We start from the raw sequence: 23,127 nt of genomic DNA, 5'->3' as shown, positions 1-23,127 counted from the left end.
AAACATCTTAAAAATTGATTTACTCTAAAGTGTAAATAAAATATTTTGTTTCCATGTTTTTCAATTCGAATAGCCATCGAATCATAGATGAATACAAACGTAGAACCTTAATCTGTGCATCGAATTGACACTCAATCCGTTCCTGGACATGTTGAGAAGGTGTAATGTGCCGCTCCTTATCATAATAAACGCTTCCGAGGTCGATCTACACAATTTCATGAATGACCAAAATCCATTTTCGAGGCTAATTGTGTACTCGCAAGCAGTTTGTTGCCGGTCAGTTCTACTTAGAAGGTGCACTGCGAATTTAAGTTTGTGCTGGTAGTATCGATTGGTGTTTGAATTGGTTTATTTAGTTGTGGACTATACATAATGTCTTCGGATTCTGGAAAACCTGATACTGTTCCTGGCTTGGGATTCAAAGACAAGGAAAAGGCACATGAGACTCTAAAGAATCTTGAAGGGAGAGATCCTGATTACCAAAAATTGGCTATCAAAGGACTCATTGGAAGGGCAAAACGTACACTTACCTGTGAGTATTCAAATATTCAAAAAAGATGATTTTATTAACAGAAAGTAACGAGAATTTTTATATAAACTCCAATAAATATTTTTGACTGAATGAATAGCTGAATAGAGATTTTTCAAGAAATTATTAAAAATCTGTCATGAGAAATGAGAGTTTCCTGGTGAACTCAAGTCTGCTCATAAAGTACAAATTGATGTAGAAGAGTATCTATCAATATTTGCGATCAAATTGAAGTTGAAATTCTCATTAATTTCGATTTATTTTGAGGACCATATATTATAGTCGAGATAAATAAAACAAACATTAAAATATAGGTAATCGAAGAAGAAAACTGAGCTGCGAATAGTTTTTCTTTATTCCATTCCCATGAATTCAAATCTACTCGTAAAATTCATACAAATTGAAGTAAAATAGTATCTACCAATATTTGCGATCAAATTGAAGTAAAATTTCTGATATTTCTATTGATTTTGATATATTTTGAGGCCTAGGATAGTCGGGATGAATAAAACAAACATTGAAACATAGGTAATCGATGAAAAACATACGAAACAAAACTGAGCTCCGAATTGTTTTTCTTTATTCCATTTCCTTGAATTTTACATTGGGAAATGGGCAATACCTAGTAATTTTGGCTGAATTGTATAAATTTAATTCAAAAAAATATTTTTCAACTCCATTCTGGTCATACTGAATACAATATATTCTAGTCTTTATGTATTTTATCTTTAATAACATTTCTAAAACGAAACATAAAACCTCGGGTTGAAATACAGTGGGATAGGATTTTCTAAGTGTTTTCAATTACACTAATTGTGTGAAATAAAAAGAGATAAATAGGCTCGGAAAAAGGTATACCTTGCTTAAATGATCATATTCTTCTATAAAAAAATATAATGAAGTATTAGCTATACTACAACTATGTTTGTAAATATAGTACAACCGTCCATTTCTTTCTATTTTTATTTTGATCAATATTTCAAATCCACTCGTCATTGGGTTATATTAGTTCAAGTACAAATTATGACTCACATCCCAGAACATACTGCGTTTTCATCTGCTTTTTATAGCATGCTATTTTCGAATTATTGGCTGACAACAATATTTAAATTGTAAATTGTCTCGTGGAAGAGAATAATTTCACAAGTCGGCATATTAAAATTTAACGACTTAACAATTAATGATCATGATTTCATCGAGTTTGAGTTGATAATTTCAAAATTACAATTATACGAGTATCAAAGATCCAACTCTTCAAATATCGAATGAAATCTGATGATGGATCTTCAATCAAATTCAATTCTGTCTGTTCATCCGATATTGCTGAAAACAGGATTACTCTCGAAGGGAGAAAACTCGAAACTTGAAATTTTCATTGTAGGTTCGTGGTTATGTTCATCTATGGGGGACTTCCGTAAATATGGCAGTTCAAAATTCTATTTCCTGATCATTTATTTATATTTCGAAATTACGAATTCCATCGAGAAAACCTTTCGTATTTAGATGTGAAACAATAATTTCAGGCCTCATGCAAAATTTCATATAGATCGCGTAACCAGAACCAGAGATAATCATACGAATATCGAAAAGATACTTCATCTTTCGATGAGATTGAAAAGATTTGAAATTACTCATACCACTATTTCAAGTTAAGTGCACAATTTTGTGTTGATTTCTTCATGAGAATGTTAATTTAAAATAACAATTTCAGGCCCTCTTTGAAATGTTGATCAGGTCACATATCCAAAGAAAATTCAAGCAGAAGAGTTCCTTACATCAAGCCAGTGATTTTCTGGGACTTTTTAATGGGAATTAGATATTCTGTGTTATTGTGCAGATATTATAATAACTTATAACATGTTTCCATTTCAAAAAAATGACGTGTCATAGATCAGAGCATTTAATTTTTCGGAAGGAATAAACGAAAGAGATATTCAAGTATTGAGAAATACAGGTATCTAAGGAAAAGACTAAATTGCTTAGCCCAGAGTTAGTCGTAGTGAACATCGTAATGTTATTGTTACATCGTAGTGGCCTTCAAAATATTTTATGCACTCATTGCTGGATCGGAACAGAGCATTCACAAATTTGAATAAAAATTGATAATTCACATTAAAAATATTGTGATTTTGATCATTGGTAGAGAATATTACGGAGGCGACTAAGATGTTACAGTAATTCATGAAGACACTGTACTTTCAAAGTTAGAGTAATCCACAAATTCATATTCTGAACATCTGTTTGAAAAAAAAAATAAAATTTCAATGATCTCAATAACCTATTCAATAGAAATATGTTAACATTAACATATTTGAAATGAACTATTTTTCCAGCCAGAGTTGTTCTTTTAATCATTTTTTTATCTATTTCAGTAACAAAAGATAAGGATAAACTTCAAAATATCAACGATGCTGTGAAAATATTCGAAGACTGGCTTAGTAATTTCGAACTTCAGAACCGTTCCAAAGAAAATCGAGCTTATCTACCTTTGGCATCTATAGAAGTACTTTCTCCTTTGAAAAAAAAATACGAAATCGAAGATGAAGAAGCTGAGTCATTTTTGAAAGCTTACAAAAAAGCAGGAGCAGAATACAAAAATTTGAGAACAGTTTCGAGTGGAGAAAATAAACCTACTTGGGACATAGTTAGGAATTCTAAACTCAAAGAACTACTAGAAAATTTTCATTCAAATTCCTCTGAATTTTGGGATGGAGAATTACCGACAAAAGAACACCTTCACCTTATTTTATGGGCTTATAGTCCTGAAGCAAGTAAAATAAAGAAAAACCAATCGAAATTCGAAGATTTGCTAGGAACTGAAGATGAAGAATCTCAAGATGAGGAAAAAGAGGAAGAAAATAAAAGTTCAAACAAAAAAAGGAAATCGGAAGGAAGTTCTTCGTCAGAAGAAGAAGAATCACCTACAAAAAAGACTAAAGCTGATAAGAATTGATATCTAGCTGAATAAAGTTTTCGAATTTTTCATAACGTCAATCAATTTCACTATGTACCTTTTTTGTATTGTTTTATGTGAAAATAATGAATGAAATTTATATGGAATAAGTTTATATCATGTTCCTATTAAATTAATGGATGTTATTTCATTCCTCATCTCCCAGTGCTTTTCTACTGATATATTCGAAGTTTTCATAAAAAGTTGCATGTTAAGTAGGTTGTATTTCGAGTAACCATATGTTAAGATACATGCAAGTTCTGGCTGGTTAATAAATAAACAGAAATTGAAATGTAAGAAAGCATACGTTGTTCGAAGATAATAATTAATTCATACTTACCACATAAAGTTTCCGAAGTCATGCATATAAAATAGTTCCTTCTGGTGTGTCAACTCACATTCCACTTTACAATATAGAGCAGCTGAAGAAATGAATTTTCCCAAAAATCATCTTGAACTAGAATCCGATTCATCAGAACCCTTCAGGCAAGTTCAATCTTCAATGGAAATGTTTGGCATTTGGGCCGAGAAGCGCACTACCAAGCATTCCATATTTCGTGCAAGTTACATTATTATCTGCATTATGTTTAATGTTTCCTGCTGTATGGGATTTTATCATCAACTGAAAACAAAAAAGATACCATTGATTTGCTCCAATTTTGCTATGCTTCTTGTGGGTGGTTATGGAAGTGTGGCTATTTTGATTTTGAATCGCAAAGCTTTCAATGTTTGGCTAACAGGTAAAGTATCGGGTCTAAAGAAATAGTTTCATTTTTATTTTTAAACGAATTTACTTGTTTTCGATATTAAGAAAACAATAAGATAATCATCTATTCATAACTTACATAATCACTTTCATATATTGAAAAATGAAAAGGTGAACTTTATGAATTTTTCAGATATGTTTCAAAGAGAAAAATTCCTCAATAATAATCCCAATAATAAATTAAAGCAGATTTATAGATCAGCCCTTGAAATCACATGGCCAAAGGCAATATTTCAACTCAACAAATGGTCCATACTTGTAGCGGAAATTATGCTAGCTGGAGTTTTCTTAATTTACACCTCTTCTAAGCTCAATGTTGAAGAAGAATGTGTTGCTTCTGAGGAATGCAGTATGATTTACATCGGTTACTATTATTCTCCATGGGATGTTGATGTTCATTATTGGTTAGCCAATATAGAGAATATTACCTTTGGTGTCTTTTGCTGTGCTGTTGTTTACTGGAGAGATATGTATTTAACCTGTTTTATGTGTTATCTCAGATGTAAACTTGAAGTTGTTTCTTATGTGGTTGGACATCTGGATGAGTTCATAGCATGTGGATTGAGTAGAACGGAATATTCTTCTGAAATCGACCATATTCTCAAACAATGCATCCAAGAACATCAGAATATATTCCAGTAGGTTTTTTCCGCTGCAATAGAATAGTAGTTCATGGATAAGAGAAGTTAATAACCAAATGGTGGCATTTTGAAATATACCTACCTAATTTATTCATTTTTTATCTGGTTTTGACAGTAGAATGAGAATTCACAAATCACGGCTTTTAAAATGAGTTAAATAATTGTTTCTAAGGGATTTTTCACAAAAGGTAATGTTTTATAATCAAATGATTCATATTCTGCTTCTTCTGTTAGGACTGTTAAAAAAATTCCGAATAGTAAAGAATATTCCACATAACAAACGCTTATAGTCATTATAATTTTCAGAGAGTTTCTGTCTCTACACAAGTATTTGTCTAAGATTTTCTGTGCAATGTTATTGGTGAACACTTTGGTGATAGTCAATACCACCGTTATAATTTTTCAGGTATTGCAGAATCGAATTTTACTTCAGACGACTTGATTGATTCACCAAAATCTTTTCAGGAGGATAATACCAGTTCTTTCGCCATATTTGTTTACTGTGGAGCCTTTTATGGATGTACCCATCTATATTTGATGTTATCCCAATCTGAAGAACTTACTCTCAAGGTGAATTATTTACAGTCGAAAAAGAAAAATTTGAACAAATTTTTAAACTATTTTTGTTGAAAGGAAACCATGCATATTCTTCAATTCAATATAATGAAAATGGGTAGTACATTTGGTAAACAACCCGCACGGTGGCATTTTTTTTGGAGAAACCCATAACATTCAACATACAAAAAAATCCATTCGCTTTCAGTCAAAAATGAATTTACGAGATATATGTATTAGGTACAGACTACAGATGGAAAACGTCCTTCGAAAGTAATTGGTAAATCATATCAATGGTTGAATATCCATGAATATTAGAAATAGTGGTACTTTGAACTCAATATTACGTTTTTGATTTAGAATTTTCGGAATATCTTTTATCTTGTAGAAATGTAGATGATACCTCTAGCGACACCCTGGATATGTAGCTCGTCTAACTAATAATGATACTTTTGAACCATTCCGTTCTCTTTCGGAGTTTGCAACTGGCAGATTCAATATACTCCTCGAATTGGTATGAGATGGAGGTTAAACATCAAAAAATATTCTATATCATGCTTTTGAGAGCTCAAAAACCTTTCGCGCTCTCTTGTGGAGATCTATTTCCAGCGAATCTAAATACTTTTATGAAGGTAATAAACATTTTTCTCATACCAGATGGTTATTTTGATTTTATTGCTTAGATACCAATGCTTGTAATGAGTTTCATTACGTAACGCAACTGGACAAAATTCAGTAGTCAAATAATAATAATAATTCATTAGTTATAATATGATATTATAAATAATAAATTATTATTATTTGACGGTAATTATTATTATTATCAAAATGAAGCCGTCATAGATATATTACTATTATCTTCCAGCTTTATATGATTTTTCTATTTTCAGACTATGAAGACTGTGTACACCATTGTGAATGCAGTTATAAACTTGAATAAATAAAAAGGAATGTTCACATTCACCTATTAATACACATAGATAACTCACCATAGCATAAATGATAAAAAATTTCAATTAATTAGTTCACTTAAATAAAAAGAATTATGAAATTCATACTGTTTTCTTCTATGAAGCTATCGATCGAATAATTATCAACCATTTATTTAAAAACCCCATTTAAAAGGAGTTACAATTTTCGACCTGTTCTCTCACCTACGTCTATATACCTACCTGCATATGTGTAGGTACCTACGTACTCATCAGTTTCACATAATAAGCTTCGCTTGGAATTTTATTATGAATGTCAATGATTTCGATAAATGAAATAACTTTTGTCTAATAAAGACGGTTATTATTATTTTTTTTGGCTGTGCATATTTAATCTTTCTTGAACTAACTACACTGTTGTTGGGATCATAATTTTCTCCTCCATCTTTGTAATTAATTTATCAATCAAATTAAGAAGTTCTATGGGGAATTTTTAACTCATCGAACTTCTCTAATGTCCACTTTCTTATTCTGCCATGCTCTGGTAGGTAAGTGAATAATCAAATGTAATAATTGACCAAAGGATAATTGAGCTCGAAAAGTTTAGTTCCAGTGATCATTCCTTAGTCACTCATTATCTAGAATTGGCGTAATTTACAGGTGTAATCCTATTTTATTCTCGTTATAACGAAATTGTAAAAGAGGTATCACTATGAACTCCAAACCGTTTGAAACGGTCAAATGTTTACTTCATCTGTTCGGTATATGGGAGGAGGGAGGCTATCCAAAACATTATGCACGTAAAATCACCTTTGTTGTTATCTACATCATTTTCAATACGACTTGTTTCCTTGGTTTCTACAGCGAGATTTTTAACGGAAATCTCGAAGTTATTTGTTCGAAAATGGCAATGTTAACAGTTGGTGGCTATGCGAGTACAGTAATACTGGTCCATAATAAGGAGACATATCAGAAATGGTTGGATCGTAAGTGTGGTATTTGTCGCAACATGTAGCACTAATCTATATTATTCATAGAATATCCCACTTTTGGAGCAAGAAACCTCATCATATATTTCATCATGAAATATAAGTAATAGTGCTCCCTGTTAAATTTGTAGCTGATTACATCATCAGAACCATATAAATTCAAGTGCAGAAGGAATTGATAATCTTCCACGAGTTCAAAATTGAAAGAGCCTCGAAGTTTCAAGTTTTGAAGAAACTAGGGTTAGAATGAGCCTTCTGTACGGGTACATATATTATACATTATTTTTCCTAATTCACTGAATTTTCATTGTTATTGAGGCAATACCTCCATCAATACCGTTAAGAGATTTTTGCATTGAAATAATCCTGGTTGGCAGAACTTCTGTACCTATCACAATTTTGACAGATAATAAATAAACCGAATTTTCGATTACTAAATTTTTTTTTTTCATAAAAGCGCAATTATTGATTATTGGGTTTGGCCATCGACGTGGAACCATGGCCGGGATATCCACATGATTTGTTGCGCTCGGGATTATCGTAATGAACCCATTTTTCGCAGAAGTATCTTCCGTCTTTGCCTTGCAATCAGCTGTTCACAAGCAAACAAACGCCGTTCAACACCTCTCGGCTTCAACTTGTATGCCACCCAATTTCCTTGTTTCTAAATCATTCCCATGACTTTCAGACGTTTTGAAATGGCTTGTTGTATCACTCCTAATGATCCTGACAATTCTTGTTGCATTTGATACGAGTCTTAATCAAGTAATGCCTTCAATTCCGCATCTTCAAAAACCATATCTCTTCAACCGCCATGCTGGTCATCAGCGACAAAATCATCGTTCTTGAAGCGTTGAAACTACTCTCGGTTCGTTCTTTCACTAATATCATAGTATAAGGATTCTTTGTACTATGCTAATATCTATTAATTTCAATTACCATCTATTGCAAAACGGCGGAAGCAAAGTTGTAATATAAATTTTTCGTTGAACAATTTTTTCCAACCAAGAATTATCAACTCTTCACAAACCCGCTTTGCTCCAATAGGTTGTTTAAAGCTGGTAAGCCTTTCAGCTACATAAAACTTTAATTTTTAGGCAAGTTCAAGTGTGAATATCTGTGCATTGTTATTCTTATAATTTGACAGAAAACCTTCATTCTGCAATAGGTACACCTTATTCTAATAGACCTTATTCCTACTACTCCTAAAACTGTATATTTTTCATTGTATGCCTTCACAGAATTATTCAAAAATGAACAGTTCATGTATAACCATCCAAATCCGAAAATTAGAAGAGTTCATCGATCTACCATCAAAACTATTTGGCCAGCACTTCTCTTCAAAATGAACCAATGGGCGCTTGGTACTGCTGTTATTATCTTTGTCATCATGATATTCGTTTTTATAAACAAATTGAAGCACATCGATGAATGTTCTGTGGAGGAGGATTGTAATATGGTTCTTATGGGATATTACTATTTCCCCTGGGATACTAATAAATATTACTGGGTGGCCAACATGGAAGATGCAGTATTTGGTGGATTATGTGGAATATTTGCTATTACGAGAGATATGTTTCTCGCATCATACATTTGCTATTTGATATGTAGACTAAGACTTCTGTCATATATAGTCAGGAATCTGAAGGAATTTGCGGTTGAAGAAATCGATAGTTTTAAGAAATTCGATGAAAAAATCGATTATCTCCTGAGGCTGTGTGTTAGGGAACATCAAGATATCATAAGGTGAGTTCATTCTGCGATATCATCTGATATTCTTTCTGTTTATGATCATCATAATAATTGTTCTCAGGGAATTCTTTGTACTGCGAGAAAATTCATCGAAGATGTTCTTGGTTATGTTGATAGTACATGCTCCTGCAGTAGCAAACATTACACTTACGATATTCAAAGTAGGTATATACCTATTTCATCTATCTATGTCGATAAATGATCATTTCTGTTTGTATGGGGTAATAGTCATAGATATAGAAGTTATATGGAATTTTCAAAAACCCCGCGATTTAGAAAGGGAAGATCAATATTATTTGGTAAATGAACTTTGAGGCAATTCGTAAAAACTACTACACTCACTTACGTTTACATATTATTTATTGATCAATAAGAATTGACAATTTTGGATTCAAATCACATATATAAGATATCCCATTTCGTATTCCATTGAACAATTTTAGATAGATATCTACTGATAGGTAGGTAAATTTCAACTTCGAGTTTAAAATAATGGCGGATGCGCTCTTATAATTCTCGATATTTTTCCTGTTGATCATTATATCAACCATAATTTTCCCTTCATTATTGGAAAAATGAAGAATTTTGATGCATTTCGATGATAATTTTCCTTATATAGTACTAACTAATGCTGAATACGTTTACAGGGAGACAGCACAAGCACTTTCGCACTCTTCGTTTATTGTGCCGCTTTTTATGGATGTACCCACCTTTATCTAATACTTTCGTTATCTGAACAATTATCTTCAGAGGTAAATCATTCATTTTCCTTGTCCTGCTACCGTCATACCAAATGAATTAAAATTTTCATTTCAGTGTCTTTTTTTGGCAGAATCCATACATTTTCTGAAATGGTATGAAATGAATGTCAAACATCAAAAAATTCTCAAATTCATTCTGATGAGAGCTCAAAAACCATTTGTTCTTACTTGTGGAGCTTTATTTCCTGCCAATTTGAGCGTATTCACCAAGGTTTGTATAAAGAAATAAAAAAAGGCATTAGAACCATTAAATGTTTTTTTTTTCAATACAGACCATGAGGGCTATATACACAATATTGAATGCCTTCATCAATTTGAGTCAATAAATGGGAAATAATACAATATATGTGAAATAGGTATTGTATGTACCGACCTACACTGAAAATAATACGAAAATAAATTGCAGTATCCAAATACAAATTTTTTTATAACCTTTCCCCAAATTCATTTTAACATATTGTAATTTATTACAGAGAAGAATTTCATGTTTTATCTAGATTACATAAGTTTTATCGTATTATTTAAGTTAAATTTGGTTCCATAATATAAAAGTATACGTCCTCATAAAAAGGCGATGAGGATATTTATAACTGGACTTAATGTTGATACTCGAGCTCAATAAAAAAGAACAGTTCCTTCGAATTTTCTATGAAGCTATCGAATTTACTATTTCTCTATGACTAGGAGTTATATGTCATGGTGACATCTGTCAAAAGTGTTTAACCCAAAGTAAAGTAACAATTTTTGTTTACATTTTTTCTGTCACCTATATGACTTACACCTTGGAGATACTAATGAACAAGCTTCCAACAAAATTTCATGGAAGGCAATTTAATATAATGTTAAGAATGAATTTTTCTTATTTAATCACCATGTGATTAATATTTTTATTGGAAATTAATTAAATACTGAATCATAAATGGCTGATACAGACTGTGCTAGTGAGAGTACAAGTTCTATATGCGATGAAGAGAGAATTAAAAGGCTCTTTCAAGCATGTGATGCTAATGGGGATGGCTATATTGATAGGTAAAAGCATTTTCACGCACATAATACTTCCCTTATGTGGGTATATGACTGATTATCATTTTAGTCAAGACCTCGCTGCAATATGTAGGGAACTAAGTTTAGAAGATTCTCTAGATGAGCTGATGCTTCAGTTAGGTGCTGATGCACAAGGTCGTATTTCATATGAACAATTTCTGAAAAGAAGGCTAGCTCTGAGACCTGAAATAGATGCCCTCAAAGTAACCAACAAAGATAATCTTAGTGAACTTAGTCAAAGTCAAGGTGGGGTTCACAATTTCATATATATTTGAGATCATATTAAAAATTATTAGTCGATTTATTCGTCTGTTGACCTAATGCAAATTTTCATTGTATATTTCAACTTTTTCAAGACTAAAAAGACCCTGAAGATATATTTGTTCATTCTTTTTTCTTTGGGATATCCCAAAAAAAGAAAAACAGGTATCAACAAAAACTCGAACCTAGATATTTTTATTCTCTAGATTGAATTCACATCTTATGAATGGAAGCATAATAATATATCTATACCTTCATGTCATTTTTGGATTTACCCATATGAGAAATAGTGAATCTAATAAGATAACTTGTGAAACTAGGTAGATTCAATTCATTTTGTTTCTTACTTCTTTCATTTTTGTCTTGAAGAAAGTTCAAATTTATTGATGAAACATTGGCTATACCTCAGAAGATTGTGTAAAATTAATTACTAACTTTATAATATCCATCCTTGATAATTATGGTTGGAGATGATATATAAACCCAAAAATTCTAATATATTTTACCCTGTTGAAAATAAATTATTAAAACTACACTATTTGGAATACTCTAATAAAAAAAATCTAATACTTTATTCTCATCTCATTGAAATAGAAATTACAATAGCTTAAACACACTTCGATACCTTGGAATGCATTTGAATGATGCATCATTATAAATGAACTTCTTTCAGGAAAACTAGATAAGTGGGAATGGGATTCTGGAGCAAGGGATATGAGTCCAGTACATAAGTCTCGTCTCAGAAACATTGATATAATGGATAATGAACTAGTTAAGGTAAGTTTTATTTACACTTTCTTGTTAATAATTTATATCATAATCGAGCATTTTCCTGGAAATCACCCACCAAATACCAAGAAATCCTACATCTGTTATTTGTTTATGGAAGTTTATGTATCTCCAATTTGTGTAATCACAGGTACTCTCATAATTTTTACACTTATCACTAGATGTGTCTACCCAAATGAGAGAAAATAATCCAAAACTTCTATGTCGAATCAAGTCAGCATTGAAGCATTTTTCTAAATATTTCAAATGTTCTAAAGATGTAGGATTCGCCACAGTTGAAGGAACCAAAGAAAGGTCAATAACACTTTGAATTTGTTTTGATCGGAAACTCTTCAGGTCGGGATTTGTTTTTGCACATATACTAGCAAATGCGATTCCAGTTGTAATTGCAGCTGCTTTTATTGGTTTTTGTTTTGCTTCTTCCTTCAAACCTATTGCAACATCCTTGTAATCCTTTATGACACTTTTCCAATAAAACATCCATTTCTCCCATATTGTACCTTTTATTTTTTGTTGAATGCTAACAGGATTAATTACTTTTCGCATAATTGCGGACATATTTAATGTTTTTTCTGATGTTTTACTTAGGATATCCGCTCTATAAGTTTGTTTATACTTTAATTTGTCATATAATTAGGAATAGAATATTCATTCTACATTTCACAATGTTAGGTTATGTTAGATCACAGAAATCTAATCTACAGCGAACCACAGACACCAAAGGTAGGTTTTACGCAGGTACACTTTTATCGACACAATTGAATTTTTTTATATTATTGACTTATCTAGAAATTTGAATTGATTTTATTGTTTTGAATTATGCCAGTTATGAATTCAGAATATTATTATTATTCATGATGTTTGTATTATTCACCACAATAATAATAATATGATGAATAATATTTTATATTTATGATCTGCCGATGTGGGTTATAGAATTTTTACTAGTTTCTTCATTCTAGACTATACTATACTATTATAATAATGCTTTGTACCCAAAATCAAGTAATTTATCAAAAATAAAATAATTAATGGTAATGTGGAATAATTCCTGGGGTTATAAGAAGTCTAGGATTAACCTATATTATATCGCAGATTAAAATACAGTTAATTACAAAAATCTCTAACTTTAATAACGAATTACATATCAATACAATTCTTTTTTCTAATAATGAATAAATTTTGAACTTTTTCGAAAATTTTGAACTCCTTAATGGGAGGCAAGTAAATGTAGTCGTCTTGACTCTCGACTTATTTAGGATATAGGAAATGTTTACTAGTTTCGAATATTAGATAATCCCATAATTACCCAATTATCTTTCTATTGAGAATAGTGGTATCAAATACTCACACATTCCGAATTAGAAATAGAACTGTTCGTTAAAGGTCTTCACATACAGAATTATATATATTTTATATTTTTAATTGAACAATGCTTTTGAGTTTTTTTTATTACAAAGTGAGAGGACCAGACAGACACTTGAAATAGAAATTCGATGCCGCATAGCACTCCTTGTTGTATGAAATTTATTTTATAATAAGTTTTCAGCTGGGTATATGGAACATCCAATTATGTATTTTATTTTTTAAATGTAGCGTTTCGAAATATTTTCTCTTAAACAATTCCAAAAATGACTGGCCTTATGCACTTCTTCTTTTTTAAGTATTCATTTACCCTGGATTTTTATGAATATATAGAATATGTGTATAGCAGAAAAATGTTGAATTATTGTCGTAAACTCACATTAGTTAATTCTGCATTCCGATATATCTCCGTATTTTCACTGAAATATTTTAACTACTTTGTGGAACTAAAAAATGACTGTTACTATTGCTAATTCTCATGAACATACTGAAGTGCAGTGTATAGTCTGTATTTGAAATCAAGGAAGAATATTCTCCATTCTGGCATAATTGGAGTATTTTGTTGCGTAGAAAAAAACACATTTCTAAATCCAACTTTACCTATTACCTCAATTAAGTTGACGATTCTGATCATGTCATTTGCTACTGTGAACAATATTATGTTTCAGTGAAATATTCATCTGAGAAAATGATACTAGAAATTTGAAAAATATTTCGTCAGTGATCTCAAGTGCCAACTAGATTAAATAGTTAACATTGAGTCTGGCAAATTCAAAACATCCAGTATAAAATCAAGATAGTTTATGCAATTATACGCAACGTACGAATACAGAACAAAAATCACTTGTTGATCCTCAAAATAATCAGATTGACGATAATACTCTCAAACATATTTTCTGAGGTAGGTATGGCTGCTATGGTATTTATTATATTATGCTTGGAATCATTCGGAAAATACAATTTTCATCCATTCCAAATTTACACTATACGCCTTCTATAGCACGCAAAATAGAAATAATGAAATTATTCAATTGAAAAAATATGATATAATAATACGAAATTTCGAACAATTTACATAGTATAATTACTATGGACAATTTATTATTAATTTTTTTTTTAAGATAAAGGAAATATATGAACCATCTTTATTAATTTGCATTGGTAAGTGGTCTACATTTTTAAACTTTCATACGATAAACTCTTGTTGATCGTATACTATAAATACCACCTGTCCAAAAAGCATTAAGGAGGAACAGGAACCCCTAATTTATTAACGCTTTCCTTCGTATTCTACCTAAATGTTGTATGCGAAATGTAATTGAATACCCTTGAATATACGTTATAATTAATTGTGTGATATACCTATAACGCTACTGTTCCGAAATGACAAATTATCAAGAAATTCGAGAAAAGCTTAACAAATTTTACAAGTCATAATTTTCTCGACCCATCACGAATGTAAAAATATTATGATATTACCTTCTAGCAAGACTTTCTGAACCATTCCTTATAGTGCGCCCTCTCTTAGAGGAATCAGTCATCAGAATGGAAACTCAGTGGTACCTGCTATATACACCTCGACCTCCTTAGCAGATCATGGTGACTTTGCCGTAGAATGGGTCCCAAGCCGTTCTGCCGACAATTGCGCAGCATGCGAAACCATCTCCCGAAATAGCAAAGAGTTACCACGACGTGTTCAAAAATTGTAGTTTTGACAATAATTGAAATAGGCTAAGATGAGTGTTCTAAAGCTGAGAATATTGCTGCTCTCAATCTCAACCGATTTCCATTGTGAATTTCATGCAAATTTATTTTAGATTTCAACCACAATTACAAGGTAATTTGAAACGCAGGTTCAACCCCTCGTCAGACAGTGTGAAATATGAACTTTGTTATGGTTTTCACGCTTGTTTCAGAGAGCAGGGTTCTTACATTTTGCCCATGTTTGCGAGCTTTCAAACGAAATCGGTTTAAAAATATCAAGTTCGATTTGTTGATGGGAAGTAAACTAATTTGTATAATATAGCTTTGGAAAAGAATCTATCTAGAAACTTGCAATTTGCAAGGTAGGCTTGAGGTAGAGAAGTGCCGGTTGAGTTATTTAATTGGCCAAAGTCCGAATATACATACCAAATTTAAGTATCTTTATCTCAAAGAAAATTAGTTACTACGAGTCCAGGACGAGTTGACAGGCCAATCAGAGTCAAGTTACGATTGTCTATAATTCGAATTCGACTATAGAACTCCTGATAGGTTTATTTAACAAGAACATGAAATAGTGATCAACAACGGACTAGTAGGATGCTAATCTCGGGAATTTCATGTTTGCATCACAGGGTGTTAAGAAATTGGACTACTAATACTTTTTTTTTTCACCCTGTATAAATGAATAAGCTCTCAAACTCTTTGGAAAACTTTTCTGGATTTTGTATTAATACCAAAGAATTTTTAATTTGACGTAAAAACAATTGTAATCGTTGAAAAATTACGAAAGTTCTTGGTCAACGAACTTCAGTAAAATGGCCGAGTTTTTTTTACCGGTGAGTGTATTTAGAATAATAAATTCAAAATTTCTTATTGATATTAGAGCCATCAAAATTATAGAAAAATTCAAACAGCATATCGAAACAAAAGAGGGAAGCACTGTCGTCAAAAACTTATTTATTCATGCGCCGATGGCCGATGTACCTTCATACAGTTTTGTTCTACTCTGTTATCTGTGCAGTTCTGTAGTCTCTTATTTCTACTGACATCACGTCTCTCATTTTGTTTTGGATATTATACTTAAATTTTCTATGTTTTTGTTGGCCCATAATAATTACTGAAAAGAACGTTTTAGAATTTTTGGAATATCTCAAACAGAAACTCGAGATTAAAGTGGTGACTTTTGCAGGGACCAGCCTTCTTTTGATGGTACTGGTGCCTTTTCACTTGATTTCCGTATCGTTTTATATGGCGGCGCTCACGTCCTCTTTATGTCAGGTTTTGAGGTTAAATCAACAATAAACCACTGTTGACAAAAGAAAATTTTAAAATGATGCCGTTGATTGGTCAATTCTTTGGATAGCATCACCTTAAGGGAGAAAAGGGACTCATGCCGAGCCGAGACGCCGGAATTATATTAAACAAAATCTAATCAGTGAATACAGTATTTTAGACATCTTAATATAGCGAATTATTTGAATAAGTCATTTTTCAGAAACGCCCTGAAATTCGAGATCGACTCAATATTATTTCGAAAATAGAGATCGAGGTTCTTGATTTTCTCGAAGGCTTATAGTTTTTCGAGAAGCTTTCAGTAAGTATCGTATTTGGGACACCCTGTACACGGCTGCCGGACATAATCGATTTTGATCTCGAACTAAACCTAAAATTACAGACAACAGCGCAAAAACATGAAACGAAGAAACAGATACTTGATCTTTTAAAAGTTAAAGGTGTAAACACATCTTCCGACTTCAACCTGGTGCTTGTCGAATTTCGTACGACACCCAAAGTTAATTTCACCCAAAAACGAGCCGTGTCACCTGCGAAACAACATAGTTGCCTCCGCGTGGTGTGAAATTGCCGCCGGCCTCTATCCCGTCTTTTTATCTCCAGTCTGTAAGGACCATTGGGGGCATGCCTCGCACTCCGCCTTCTCCTACGTATCAATAGATGTAGGAGGAAGGAGACTCGGATCCCCCGTTACGTAACCGGCAGAAACAGTGCGAGTGCACGCGTTCCGCGAGTCACTCCAACGGCGCTGCGACACAGTCTACGTGCAGCACACGTTCGTCGTTTGTTTTGTGTCGGCATACTGCGTTCTACGTTGCTGCGGTTTTTCGCGGCGTGAAATCGGTCAATTTTCATCCATCGCCCGTCAGTGTCAGTTCGATCGGTGTGGGGGTATTAGATCCTGGCAGTTTGGAGGACATGAGTTTGTCCATGCGGGTCCAAGCGTCTGGTGGTCGCGGATGATACAATGTAAATAGGAATTTTTGAACACGTTGGGATGTCGTTAACTACATAGTTTGGACATCGTCAATGGGGTTCATTTGATGAGTCAGATAAGATGATCTCATGAGGAAGAAAGCCGGAAGAACTAAATACTTACTTGAACTTTGCACTTGCTGTTATCACTATTTTGAAATTTTTATAGCTGAAGATAATAATCCTTCGAATTCAATATTTTTGGCATATATTTTGAGATGTCACACGTCTCTCTTTATAACTGCAGACAATACTGAATATGTAGTTATTGATAATCATCTATTTTGTGAATGGGCTCATTTTTCATGTTTCGCTGCCAATTCCAATACATTAACTGCATATATCAAAAGGTAAAGGATCGAGCATTCCGGGTCTGTATTTATCATTCTTTTTGTGATTCATCAAAACGATTGTTCAAAAGTTGGAAGAATTATTTGATCAATTTTATATATTTCTTGAACTTTCTATAATTTCATTATCAAATTTGATAATTTACTAATATGAAATGGTTGAAACAAATAAGAAAATTTTGTGTAGATAGCGTAGCAGAACCTCGAAAAATATTCGGAAAGAATTACCAATGATCAAAAAACTGACAGATGTTTTGGGTGATGTTTTCAAATGAAATTTCAAGTTTCGTGTGGAATATCATGATGATGACGAAGAATATTGAAAAAATAAGGGAAATATTGGCGTCAAGTCAGATCTTTTGACTGCTCATTCATTTATTCGCCAATTGCACCCTTGGAGACCACATGCAGTTTTGTGGTCTCCAAAGGAGCATTTGACTACTAGGTGTTCCGTAAATATGACAAATCAAAAATTGTGTCATCCTGTTAGTTTCAAACTTTGCTATTCGATCTAGATGAAAACTTTGAATTAGAATGACAATTCAAAGACGCATGCAGAATTTTATGTTGATCGCGTGAAAATAGCCAATATTTCCGTGACCACAAAACCAGCGGAGCTGAGATAATCATATAAAATTACAACTTCAAGCTTTGTAAAATTTCCACCTGCTCACATCATCAAAAACGTGAAAAATTCAAGGAGAATATTGGAGAGGAAATAATACTGAATATTTCCGTGAATACAGATTCGATCTGGTTGAGATTTTACGTAATTTGGCAATGGAAAAATTCGTGTGGAAAGCCACACCAGAATTAATAAAACTCAAGAAGAATATGGAAAAACATAAATCATATATTTTGTCAGCATATAAAAAATATCAATACCAAGCTTCGTATCAAATTTCGCGTTAATATAGTGTCATCAGAAACATAGAAAATTCAAGCAAAATATTAACAAAACATGAGAAAGTACTGATGTGAAGTAGGAAGTTTTTGAGAGCTCGTTCATGCAAACGCCAATTACACTCTTGGAGTCTACATATTTATGTACCTATATACAGTTATGTGATATCCAAGGGTGAAATTGACGAGCGCTCAATAGCTCCTGGCTCCACGTCAATGCCTCATTTCCTTAGTTTGTTTTGATTTTTGAAAAATAATAATAACTCTATTCCACTGAATATACAGTTATGCACAATAATTCAAAAAGATATCTATAAATTGAACAATGAATACAGTGTGATACTCATTCGAATTATTGAAAAATTAATTGATGATAATGTGAACTAGGAGCTGCATGAAAATGAATTATATGAAATGAAAATGTTCTGTAATTTTTCGAAATATCTTCAATACAACATAAGGCATCATTAGCTGCTATTGGAATATATTTTTACAACTTTTTATTGAATTATGAGAATTCATTTTGATACATATGTTGCTCGAATATAGTTCTCCATAAATTATTTATTAAATTCAGTTCATTGCCTTGTAAATATTCCTTAGTGATACTAATCTATGAATATCGAAGCATGGGTAGTTGAAGGATGATTTACATTGAATCTTTAATTGACCAAGTACAAGATATTATTGAATTTGTATCCAGTCATAAAAGACCAAGTAATAAGAAACAATTATTCACTGGTTTCAATGTCTAATAATAATCTCTTGTTATTCCATTAAGTTCTGAATTATATTATGTTAATGAAGATAGTGAATATGGAAGTCTTTTAAACGGCTTGTTCGAGTATAATATATCACGAATAATATTGACTGATTAGTTTCTTGAGACTTCTTTGAACTTTCAACGGAATGGATTGATACGATTACCTATGAGAGCTTCATCATGAAATATGTAAACTTTTGAACTGATTTCTTTTCTCGAGGTTCCTAGACGTTTATCTAATGCTCGGCAGAAACCATATATGAAATGAAAATGAACCTATTTCACCAATAAAATATTGTTCAATGAACTATTCTCGCGATTAACACATTAAGTTCATCTCATTTTCACAATTGAGATATTGAAGATAATTAGTACGTACTTACCTGAAAATTTTTACGCGAATTCCTTATTAGCGTAGAGAATTATTTTGTATGTGTATTGTTTTTATTCAGTTCAAGACACGAATGAGATGAACTATTAGCTTCATGAAACTTAGATCGAGACATCAATTCATTGATTTTAGGTGCAATAAAAGTATTATATTGAGAATTTAACATCAGAAGAAGAATCATAAGAAAAAAGTCTAGAGGGAAAATGGATAGGTAAGCTTAATATTGTTATTTATTAAAGGAAGGAATGACTAGTCGATGATAATGTACAGTGCATCCCATTTTGGGTGAGACAGCCAGGTTTCTCGCTTGTTATTTAAGATAGAGCCTTGCGGTTTTCACGTTCCTGTCCTACTTTTTCGTGAAACTCAAAATGGTCTAATCAGATTTTGCATAACTGTTTCCGTTCAAGAGATACAGGGCGATTTTGAAAATTTATACTTTTGGGACCCCTTCTTTATCTCCGAAGTTATTAGAAATAATGCTGAGGTAAAAACTACGTCTGAATCAGAATTCTGCGTAGAATCCAGTGGCGTACTCATTTTTTTTTTCGGGGTTTGGTTTTGAAGATTCAACACAAACCTATATTTTTTTAAATGGAACACCCTATATATTATTACTTCGTTGAATTCGTTATTTTTTTCCCTTCAAAATGATGTGTGATACTATGTAGGTAGGATGTTCAGAAATGTTGAAAAAACACTAAAACATCAAATAATGATGATTTTTTGTTAATGGGCAATGGATTTCCCATATAAAAAAAGAATCAATTGAGTAATTTTCATTTGTGATTTATATTCATAAAAGAGTAAGCAAACAAAGATAATACACTCATCATTAACATGAAAAACAAAACGTAGGTACCTACCAAATAGCAACAAATAAATAATACAGAAATTCATAAACATTTCATAATATCTTACACATTGAACTGTTCAAAATGCTGTCCATTTTCCCTAATACATAATTGACAAACCTTTTCAATACGCCTGAGTGCATTTAATATTATAAAAGGGGGGTTTTGTAAATCTTGGAAAACTGCCCTTGTTGATGCACGAAGTTCTTCGGGACTGTTGTGTCTTTTACCGTATATTTTAGTTTTCAAATAGCCCCAAAAGAAAAAATCTAATTTAGACAGATCACGTGACCTTGGAGGCCACCTGATGGGTCCATGCGTTCCAATCCAACAACCCTGAAAATTATTTTCTAAAAACCGCCCGATCAATCTTGAATTATGGGCAGGGGCGCCGTCCTGTTGGAAATATATAGAATTACGAAAGGCGAGGGGAACATCTTCCAGCAGTTCCGGTAACACGTCTTCTAAAATTATCAAGTACCTATTTGCGGTAAGAGATCCTTCAAAAATGCGGTATATGATTTTAGTCCCCAATATGAAACATGCCACATTAAAACCAAATCGACCTTGTTGTTGTCGTTCAAAAACTATGTGATGGTTTTCATCATACCAATGTCTTGTGTTTTGCCTGTTAAATATACCAGCACTGCTAATATGTGATTCGTCTGACCAAATAATTTTTTTTGCAAAATCAATATCTCTCTGAGCTTGGTTCGAAAAGCAATTGCAGAAATTCATACGTCTTGCTGCATCACCAGGATATAAGTGTTGGACAATATTAAATTTGTAGGGTTTTAACTTATGCTGTTTTAAAATTCTGTGTACCCGTGATCTGGAAACGCCAGTTTCATTTTCTAATTTTGCACAAGAATTCTGATGATTGGCATGAACGCTAGCTAAAACATTTATTTCATCTACTTCTTGATTTTCTTTATTATATACCTTGGGTCGAGGTTTGGAATATGAACCATAATTCAGTAAATTATGCTTTAGTCTGAATATAGTTGCTCGACTAGGTTGATGCCTCTCAGGATATCTGAAAGTTTTTAAATCACGATATAAGGAAATTAAGAAAATGTCTTGTGGTAAAATTCTCGACGTCATACCTGTTGAAATAAAGTTCCAAAGCTTCGCACGATGACACACAATAATAATTGCGATGACAGCTAGATCAGATTGGTTTTTTTTTCTCCAATGCCTATTTGATAAAACAATGCTCCCAAATGCATAGTAGCGATAATAACAACAAGGATGTTTGTATCATCAATGATCTACTACTTTTAAAAATCAAAAGTGATAATCCTCTTATCCTACCTGCATAGTATCATACATCATTTTGAAGGGAAAAAAAGTAACGAATTCAACGATGTAATAATAATAATATTATGCAATGTTTATGAATTTTTGTATTATTTATTTGTTGCTATTTGGTAGGTACCTACGTTTTGTTTTTCACGTTAATGATGAGTGTATTATCTTTGTTTGCTTACTCTTTTATGAATATAAATCACAAATGAAAATTACTCAATTGATTCTTTTTTTATATGGGAAATCCATTGCCCATTAACAAAAAAATCATCATTATTTGATGTTTTAGTGTTTTTTTAACATTTCTGAACATCCTACCTACATAGTATCATACATCATTTTGAAGGGAAAAAAATAACGAATTCAACGAAGTAATAATATATAGGGTGTTCCATTTAAAAAAATATAGGTTTGTGTTGAATCTTCAAAACCAAACCCCGAAAAAAAAAATTGAGTATGCCACTGGATTCTACGCAGAATTCTGATTCAGGCGTAGTTTTTACCTCAGCATTATTTCTAATAACTTCGGAGATAAAGGAGGGGTCCCAAAATTATAAATTTTCAAAATCGCCCTGTATCTCTTGAACGGAAACAGTTATGCAAAATCTGATTAGACCATTTTGAGTTTCACGAAAAAGTAGGACAGGAACGAGAAAACCGCAAGGCTCTATCTTAAATAACAAGCGAGAAACCTGGCTGTCTCACCCAAAATGGGATGCACTGTACATTGCAAGGAAAATCCAGTTTTGTTTTTCCGTTGATTTAATGAGATACTCAAGATCATATCCATAAAAACATTAACACTTCATTCTATGAAAATTAGTACGTACGTTCGATAGTTATATCAATTTGATATTTACCGTTTTCGTTAACAGTTAACTATTCAACAGAGACTGATATTTATCTTATTTTGTTTGCGGTAAGTATATTTGTCTAAAAGGATCAATTCACTATATTTAACCACCAACGAAAAAATTACATTACCTTTTGATTCACCACAAGAATACCATTTTGTTTAATTTACATGTGTCGAATTTTGGAAGATTTCGAATCCGCTGATGGAACATTTTTATGATTAATTACATACATATTGACTTAGCGTAGGCTACTGAAGGCCTTTCAACAATCTGAAAAACCAGTTATTAATTACGCTTTTCATCAATATTACGATTCTCAGTAAAGTTTCCATTTCAAATGCTTTTTAAAATGAGAGTGATCATCTCTTTGAATGAAAAAGTATTGAATCAACATT

At 32.2% G+C, this 23,127-nt stretch overlaps 5 protein-coding genes across 8 annotated transcripts in view; 4 read left to right on the top strand and 1 right to left on the bottom strand.

The window, feature by feature from the left end:
- Positions 1 to 131: 131 nt before the first annotated feature.
- Positions 132 to 3,628, top strand: LOC123675892. The gene is made up of 2 exons (XM_045611449.1): positions 132 to 532; positions 2,902 to 3,628. Exons 1-2 carry the CDS (start codon positions 373 to 375, stop codon positions 3,480 to 3,482), a joined length of 741 nt encoding a protein of 246 aa, XP_045467405.1. The 5' UTR covers positions 132 to 372; the 3' UTR covers positions 3,483 to 3,628.
- A 137-nt stretch (positions 3,629 to 3,765) lies between these two features.
- LOC123675891 lies at positions 3,766 to 6,458 on the top strand. Its single transcript, XM_045611448.1, has 6 exons — positions 3,766 to 4,222; positions 4,382 to 4,886; positions 5,196 to 5,295; positions 5,355 to 5,459; positions 5,921 to 6,076; positions 6,335 to 6,458. The coding sequence occupies exons 1-6, from the start codon at positions 3,913 to 3,915 to the stop codon at positions 6,386 to 6,388; spliced, it is 1,230 nt and encodes a 409-aa protein (XP_045467404.1). The 5' UTR covers positions 3,766 to 3,912; the 3' UTR covers positions 6,389 to 6,458.
- A 647-nt stretch (positions 6,459 to 7,105) lies between these two features.
- On the top strand, positions 7,106 to 10,288 carry LOC123676258 (odorant receptor 7a-like). The gene is made up of 6 exons (XM_045612046.1): positions 7,106 to 7,359; positions 8,604 to 9,108; positions 9,176 to 9,275; positions 9,762 to 9,866; positions 9,931 to 10,086; positions 10,148 to 10,288. Exons 1-6 carry the CDS (start codon positions 7,278 to 7,280, stop codon positions 10,199 to 10,201), a joined length of 1,002 nt encoding a protein of 333 aa, XP_045468002.1. The 5' UTR covers positions 7,106 to 7,277; the 3' UTR covers positions 10,202 to 10,288.
- Positions 10,289 to 10,594: 306 nt separating this feature from the next.
- Positions 10,595 to 23,127, top strand: part of LOC123674669 (colorectal mutant cancer protein) — an 84,128-nt gene continuing 71,595 nt past the window's right edge. For 3 of the 4 annotated variants that reach the window (XM_045609634.1, XM_045609633.1, XM_045609636.1), the window contains exon 1: positions 17,035 to 17,300. In XM_045609634.1, the coding sequence (XP_045465590.1) occupies positions 17,299 to 17,300 (2 nt within the window). In that variant the 5' untranslated portion in view covers positions 17,035 to 17,298. Of the gene's footprint in view, positions 10,905 to 10,968; positions 11,166 to 11,853; positions 11,958 to 17,034; positions 17,301 to 23,127 lie in introns of those variants that run through there. The other variant, XM_045609635.1, reaches the window with a different exon arrangement.
- Positions 11,942 to 12,668, bottom strand: LOC123674671 (mitochondrial import inner membrane translocase subunit Tim29). The gene has a single exon (XM_045609637.1). The coding sequence runs from the start codon at positions 12,525 to 12,527 to the stop codon at positions 11,982 to 11,984; it is 546 nt and encodes a 181-aa protein (XP_045465593.1). The 5' UTR covers positions 12,528 to 12,668; the 3' UTR covers positions 11,942 to 11,981.

This window comes from Harmonia axyridis, chromosome 3 (genome assembly GCF_914767665.1).
Source record: "Harmonia axyridis chromosome 3, icHarAxyr1.1, whole genome shotgun sequence".
NCBI classification, from domain to species: Eukaryota; Metazoa; Arthropoda; class Insecta; order Coleoptera; family Coccinellidae; genus Harmonia; species Harmonia axyridis.
This window is presented reverse-complemented; position numbering and strand designations above follow the sequence as displayed.